A 7,740-nucleotide genomic window follows, 5' to 3' on the forward strand; every position below is an offset into this window, starting at 1 on the left:
CGAGGACGGAGAGCAGGGTCTCGGCGCCCACGGCAAACTCTAGCCGGTCGTGGGCTCTTTTAAATCCAGCCCCACCCCCACTCCACCCCGCAGTTCTTCAACCTAATTCTTCACCCCTGCGGACGCTTGTCCTCCACATTGAGTCGAGGAAGACGCTGGACCTGGTGTCAGAAGACACAATAATGACTAGATAAAATTAATCATAATATTACATTATGTAGAATTAAAAGAAACTTGGGTGCCCCGGTAGCCACTGCGGGTTGAGAGCCAGCAGTTACCATGGACAGGTTCTGTGTAAGACCAGTTTCAACCTGCTTTTTCTTAAAGGTACAAACTCTGTAAACTTAGAGCGAAACCTCTCTCCGAACGGGCAGATCTCGGTGCAAGTCCGGCTTTGAATCCGGATCCAACCTTGTCATTTCATCTGCGCCACTCGGCTTTCTGTTTCCTCCGCGCTGGGGCCTTATCCTCTGGTTCACTGCCGTATTCCCGAGTGTCGGGAAAAGTGCGTCTTACGCACTGGCCCTCATAAATAATCTGTTGACTAAATACATCGCTGTAATGGTAACACCCACAGGGTACCTTGTGATCTGTTACAAAAGTACTATTCGCTGAATTTCTCTAATAATAAAGCACACTTAACATAATTTTTAAAGTACTATTCACGAATTGGTTGCCCCGAAATACAAAGCTCCTTCTCCATTACAGTCTCTCTCCTTTATGCCAAAGAATCCTACCCTCTTCTGAAACTGTTTCCTGATTACGTGTACCTGACGCTGGTACTATTACCGTGGGTGTGCATGTATGGTTATGTTCCGTGTAGTTGTGCTCTGAAGAATCTTTATACTTATTTTATTTTCCGAATGGACTGCGTCTGCTGAAAACGCAGGGAATGGAGTCAGATGCTGGACCCACTTCGAGCATTGCCGCCTACTGGCTGGGTTATTCTGGCATGTCACTTCCCTCCTCTGGGCCTCAGTGTCTCCATTTGTAGCATTCCCGGGTCTGGAATCCCATCCACGTGAGCAAGGATGGATGCCTCGTACAGGAACGCGCGGGTCGCCAGTGCTTCCACCTCCCTTCAAGAGCATCCTGCTTTCCCAGGTTGGGGAACGTCTCTGGGATGCCCTCCACAGCTTAAGACTCACAAGGTGACTTCCAGCTAAGCAGCCGCTCGGGGTCTCCCCAGCCTTACCCCAATTAACCTCACTGGGACTGCCCGAAAGCTGGCTCCTCATCCCTCCCTTACTCCCCCTCCTCCCGTCTCCTCCCCGCCCCGCCCGCCCACACTGCGCATGCGCTACCCGCCGAGCGTGTTTTTATAAAAGTCCGGCTTCGCCCAGAAACTTCAGTCTGTTGGCTGCGGCAGCAAGTAGCAAAGTGACCCAGACGACTTGGGTGCCCCGGTAACCACTGCGAGTGGAGACCGAGCAGTTACCATGGACGCGTTCCGTGTAAGTCCAGTTTCAACCTGCTTTTTCTTAAATGTACAAACTCGTAAACTTAGAGCGCAACCTCTCTTCCAAGGGGGCAGAAGCGACCAGAATGTGGGAGGTGTCGGTACCCCCGAGGAGATGGAAAGGAGTTTTCGTGAGCATGGTTACACTGGGGGGGAGGGGGGGGCGGTCAGGATTGGAATCTTTTTCTCTGTAAGTGGAGGAGAAAATACTAGAACGACCGTTTTGGTGGCTGCGTGTGTCTCCCCCTTGAGTCCTGCGGTGCGCGTAAGGCTTGCACGCTGTTTGCAAACATAACATTCTGTGCACAAGTGCGGAGAAGGCGTGCGCACTGCCCCTGGACTCAGACCAAGGGTCTCCCTCAGGGGCGCGGGGGTTTATTTGGAGTGAATTACATGATCTGAATTTAGAGGTGGAAGGCGTTGCGCCCGGGCCGCGTTCCCGGATCGAAACCGTGCCCCTGGTTAATTTAAGGCAGAGGCTCCTGGGGACCACTTTTGCGGTTGGGCGTGTTCGCTAAACTCTGCACAGTCGGCGGAGCTGTGTCAGTACCCCCGCACCGTGAGCAGAGGGCGTGAAAGGCGGGTGCACCCAAGATGCTGCTCGCCTGAGAGAGTTCTGAGAATTGGCCGCAGCAGGGAGGGGACCAGGAGCAGCCCCCGCGCCTAGGGATTGAGGGAGAGACCTCTCCGGCAATGGAAGCTCCTCGAGTGAACCCCAGGGTTCAGTAGTTTGGGATCGTACCGGGGGAGGAGAATTAAACAGTGGCTGCGGAGCAGCACCCCGAGGTGTGCGCGGCGGGGACTAAGAGTGGGGTTAAGGGCTTGGGAGGGCACCTGGGCTGCCGGTAGTTGCGGCGCAGACGGGGCAGGTGCAAGTGGGGAGACCGTTTGGCTCTCACCGATCCCAATTGCGCTGTTTAACCGTTGGTGGTTTCCTGGAGACTTTTGAGAACCCCTTACCAAGAAGGCTTTTCGTTTCCCCCCAGCGGCGCGCAATTCAAAGGCGCTTACGGAGGAGCCGCCCATTCTCTCCCCAGCACCCTGTGGGACTGAACTTGGCGTGCTGCCGGGCGGAACCTAGGGAGCTGTAGCTGCTGGAAGTGGGCGTGGGCGTGGTGGGCAGCCGCGGAGGTCCGGAGTTGGACCACCCGGCCCTCAGTGCGCCCTCCGCCTGGAGGCTTCCAGCTGCAGACCTCCGACCCCATTTACTGGGTCAGTGGCGGGGTGGGAAGCGACCCGGGCAGTGAGGAAATGAAACTTGGGGCGAGGACCATGAGTGCAGACCCCGTGACCTTCCACTCCCAGGAAAATGCAGCACTCCCTAACGTCCCAAACGCGTCAAGAGATAAACATAGGAGGACAGAAAGACCCAGTCCCCTGAGAAGCGCCAGCTGCAGGGGTGTGTGTGGCGGTATCTTTTTCTAAAACCCCTGTTTAATACCCCAGGCTCCAAAGGCCCTTTGCCGAAGGCCAGTTTCTCCTTCCCCACTACATGTTGCTTGAAGTACAGAATGGCAGAATGGTTTGTGTTTAGACAAGCGTCGGGAAGGCAATGTTTTGTGCCTTGGGGGAAAGTCTTTGGGTCACCCCTTCCCACCCCCCAGTGCTCCTTCCTCCTATCTTCCCTGTCCTGGCGAATCTTCATACCGNTTGTGTTTTGTTTTGTGTTTTTCCCTCCCAAGTTTTTTTTCTTCCCCCTAGAGGGCGGGGTAGGAGTTAGCAAAGAAGTGACTTTGAAACCCTCTGAATCTCAGCGCCCTTTTGTTCTAAACAAAGAATTTTGTAATTGGTTCTACTAAAGAGGGATATAATGAAGCGGTTCTGGGGGAACATGGGGAGGAGGGTTGGAACAGTCTGTAATAATTCTCTTGTGCCATTACCTCACTACTTCAGTGGGAGCAGAATGTCCTGAAGAGGCCTGGGCTGAGTTGGGTTTTATTAATTGCTTTTTAAATATCCCAGAGACCACTTTTTCAACTTGGAGATTGCCAACTGAACTTGAAAGTTAATGTCCATTCCTTTGCCTCTTTTGCAGATATACCCTTCAGAAAACTACACCGAAGATGACATTGGTTCAGGTGACTATGATTCTATGAAGGAGCCCTGCTTCCGGGAGGAAAATGCCCACTTCAACCGTATCTTTCTGCCCACTGTGTACTCCATCATCTTCCTGACTGGCATAGTGGGCAATGGACTGGTCATCCTGGTCATGGGTTACCAGAAGAAACTGAGAAGCATGACAGACAAGTATAGATTGCACCTGTCTGTGGCAGACCTCCTCTTTGTCCTCACACTTCCATTCTGGGCAGTTGATGCCGTGGCAAACTGGTACTTTGGAAACTTCCTGTGCAAGGCAGTTCATGTCATCTACACAGTCAACCTCTACAGCAGTGTCCTCATCCTGGCCTTCATCAGTCTGGACCGGTACTTGGCTATTGTCCACGCCACCAACAGTCAGGGGCCAAGGAAGCTGTTGGCTGAAAAGGTGGTCTATGTTGGCGTCTGGATACCTGCCCTCCTGTTGACTATTCCTGATTTCATCTTTGCCAACGTCAAGGAGGCAGATGGGAGGTATATCTGTGACCGCTTCTATCCCAGTGACTCGTGGTTGGTGGTATTCCAGTTTCAGCACATCATGGTTGGCCTTATCCTGCCAGGTATTGTCATCCTATCCTGCTATTGCATTATCATCTCTAAGCTGTCCCACTCCAAGGGCTACCAGAAGCGCAAGGCCCTCAAGACCACAGTTATCCTCATTCTGGCTTTCTTTGCCTGCTGGCTGCCCTACTACATAGGGATCAGCATCGATTCCTTCATCCTCCTGGAAATCATCAAGCAAGGATGTGAGTTTGAGAGCACTGTGCACAAGTGGATTTCCATCACCGAGGCCCTAGCCTTTTTCCACTGTTGCCTGAACCCCATCCTCTATGCCTTCCTTGGAGCCAAATTTAAAACCTCTGCCCAGCACGCACTCACCTCTGTGAGCAGAGGGTCTAGCCTCAAAATCCTTTCTAAAGGAAAGCGCGGGGGACATTCTTCTGTTTCTACCGAGTCCGAGTCTTCAAGTTTTCACTCCAGCTAACATTGATCTTAAAGACTTGTATACATTAAAGAACTTTTTTTTTTACGTTACACATTTTTTCACATATAAAAGACTGACTGCTACTGTACAGTTTTTATTGACTGTTCGATTTTTTTTCCTTGTGTTTCTTTAGTTTTTATGAGGTTTAATTGACTTATTTATATAAATATTTTTTTGTTTCATGTTGATGAGTGTCTAGGCAGGACCTGTGGCCAAGTTCTCAGTTGCTGTATGTCTGGTTGTAGGACTGTAGAAAACGGAACTAAACATTCCAGTGTATAGTGAATCCCTTAAGCTAGAAATGATCCTCAGCTGTTTGTACATAAATAATCTCTCCATTCCGATGGAACATTTTCTTTTTCCTGTTCTTAAATTGTTTGGTTACTATGTGATTTTGCTGTAGAAGATGGCACTTAATAACCAAAGCCTGAAGTGGTGTAGAAATGCTGGGTTTTTTTTTTTAGTTTTCAGAAGTGGATTGATTTCAGCACCGACAATGTACAGTCTTGTATCAGGTTGTTAATAAAAAGTTCATGATAAACTTACTTGCTGTTATGTTCTGATTTCTGTTGACATTCCTTTGGCTGACAAAAGTCAAAAATATTAGTACATTTATGGCATGTCAGGTCTTATCCTACTTGTAATATTTTACTTAACCCTTATCACAAATCTATGATAGGAACTCTGGCTCAATTAATAATAATATTATTATTATTAATAGAACTACAGTTTTCTTAAGTTTAAAGTTTATGTATTTACTTTGAGAGAGAGTGCAAGCAGGGGAGGGGCAGAGAGAGAGAGAGACAGAATCCCCAGGCTCTAGGCTGTCAGCATAGAGCCCAAAGCAGGGCTCACACTCACAAACCTGTGAGATCATCTGAGCTGAAACTAAGAGTCGAACGCTTAACCGACTGAGCCACCCAAGTGCCCTGATAGAACATTTTGTAGAGCAGGGAACTGAGGCACAGAAATCCTTAGTGACTTGGTTGAAGGGATGTGGCAAGTAGCACGGCCAGTATTCCAAACCAGGAATCTGTCTTTGAAATCTGAAATCTTAACCACTTTCAACTCCTGCTAGATGTTTAAGAAACATCCAGCCAGTTCCTGTTCCTATGAAAAGTAATCTTTCTGAAGGAAAAATGTGTAGAAGAGAAAAGATATGCATTACCATGTTTCAGGTTTTATTACAACTGACCCCTTGTATAATCCAGGTCTGTGCTATGCCAAGCATTGCAAGCTTTTCTCCTCTGCTCATCTCAGTCTAGATACCATCACTCCTTTTTCACACAAAGAAACAGATTCAGAGACTTTCCACAACTTGCACTTTCAAGGGGACAGACCAGGAGTTGATTCCATTCGTCCAGCCCTTGCTCTTCACCGTACCCACTATTGTCCCCCAGAGCACCTGGTCGTAAGTCACCTGAACTATTGTTGAAAATAAAGCCAAAGTCAATGTTTTCTTCATAAAATGAACCATGCCCAAAATACCCCTCTTGCAATATCTTCTATGCAAATCTCCACACTTAATCTATTGCAACACATAGCACCTGAAGGGATTAGCCAAGCAGATAAAAGTTAAATTGGTGCTTTCAGAGCTCAGAAGAAAGGTCCACTGAAGCAGCTCCTGATTGCCCATATTTTGCACATGCTTTTAGAGTCTTAAGTAACAACACCCACAGCTATTTACACTAGCATTGTGCAAACGCCAGGCTCTTGAGTAAATTTCAGCTCCAGTCTCCACTTAAAGATAATTTCTAAACTATATAGCAGCCGTACCTATCTCATTTTGGGACACAAAACAGGACACTTCAGGCATGCACTCAAAGATAATAACCAGGATATAATTAAGGCAATATTTGGTCTACTTTTCGTAATTGTTTCTGGCACAGAAAATCTATTTTGGAGGAAAAATTGCAATGTATTATCTTTCTGAGGCAAATCATATTTGTCGAAGGCAAATTATAGATCCTTTGAAGGGAAATAACTTAATTACTTAAAATAGAATCCAATTTGGCTGTACATTTCTCCTGCAGTATATGGATCTGGAATAATTCAGAGTGGTACTCCTATTCCACTTGAGAACACAATTAGATTTTATATAGGAAATTATCTTGAGGTTTCTTGGTTTTCCCTGGGAAGCCTAATTGGATCACCCTTCATTTAAGCATAGTTTTACATGTATTCTTTCAAAGGCTTAGTCTTAAAACCATGACCATTGTAAAAGACTTCACTTGAACTTTCTCTATAAATATTTATTCTTGAGACAATAGAAGAAATCCTTGGAAGGAATTCGTTTTTTCTCATCTTGGCTTGAAACCTAGTCACCCCAGATTCCTCTCCTTTACCCTGGAGTCACAACAAAAGGAACCGAGCTGAAACAAAATTCCCAGTGTCACCAGTCTTAATGGATATTTCATTCTCCCTTAGAACAAAGGTGGGATAACTCTTTTTAAAAAAAAAAAAAAAAAAAAAGGTTTGGCACTCTCCCAGCCCTGAAAGCCCCACCCCCCCCATCATTCTCTGTCCCCACCCTGCCATGTTCTGAGCCGCTCCAAAGCATGCCCTATGTCATGGTGTGTTCGACAATGCTGGGAAACCCAGTCTGCTAGCCAGCCCTTGCATGAAGTAGCTGATTGTTCCCTCTCCTCATCCCTTATGAATGGGGCCCTTGAAGGTCAGTAATGTAGATCCAGTTGCATAATGGAAGCTAAAATATTTAAATTGTATGCATGCTGCCACTAATGGCATAAATATGACATCTGAGTTATTAATAACAGTAAGCCTGTAACTGGGGCGGGAAGAAGATGTTTTTATCTTGCAAAGCCTTTGTTTTCCTAAAATGCCACTTGGCAATTCACCTCCCCCTACTGTGGGCTTCCCAGCCTCCTTTTGTGGTTATGCCTATGTTAAAATAATATTTCTGGAGTACTCTTTTAGGAGGATAACCTACAGATTTTATTTTAACAATTTAACAAGCTTTACCTCTCCAAGCTTACTGTCGACAGTAAAGGCTCCACAAAGAGAAGTGAGTTGTCATTATTTCCATGTAATACTCACTTAAGAGGGGCATGGACCACTGAAGGCAAAATTTACATTACCTTAGAAAATAATCTAGGCATCCTCAAAACGTGCTATTTCATACTGGCATCAGAGGGCATCATAGCCAGGCAACTTTGAGGAGGTCTTCACTTGGCTGTCA

At 46.9% G+C, this 7,740-nt stretch overlaps 1 protein-coding gene across 1 annotated transcript; it reads left to right on the plus strand.

The window, feature by feature from the left end:
* Positions 1 to 1,344: 1,344 nt before the first annotated feature.
* On the plus strand, positions 1,345 to 5,086 carry CXCR4 (C-X-C motif chemokine receptor 4). Its single transcript, XM_077747856.1, has 2 exons — positions 1,345 to 1,454; positions 3,495 to 5,086. Exons 1-2 carry the CDS (start codon positions 1,440 to 1,442, stop codon positions 4,539 to 4,541), a joined length of 1,062 nt encoding a protein of 353 aa, XP_077603982.1. The 5' UTR covers positions 1,345 to 1,439; the 3' UTR covers positions 4,542 to 5,086.
* Positions 5,087 to 7,740: the final 2,654 nt, after the last annotated feature.

This window comes from Crocuta crocuta, unplaced genomic scaffold (genome assembly GCF_008692635.1).
Source record: "Crocuta crocuta isolate KB4526 unplaced genomic scaffold, BGI_CrCroc_1.0 scaffold427, whole genome shotgun sequence".
Classification (NCBI taxonomy): Eukaryota; Metazoa; Chordata; class Mammalia; order Carnivora; family Hyaenidae; genus Crocuta; species Crocuta crocuta.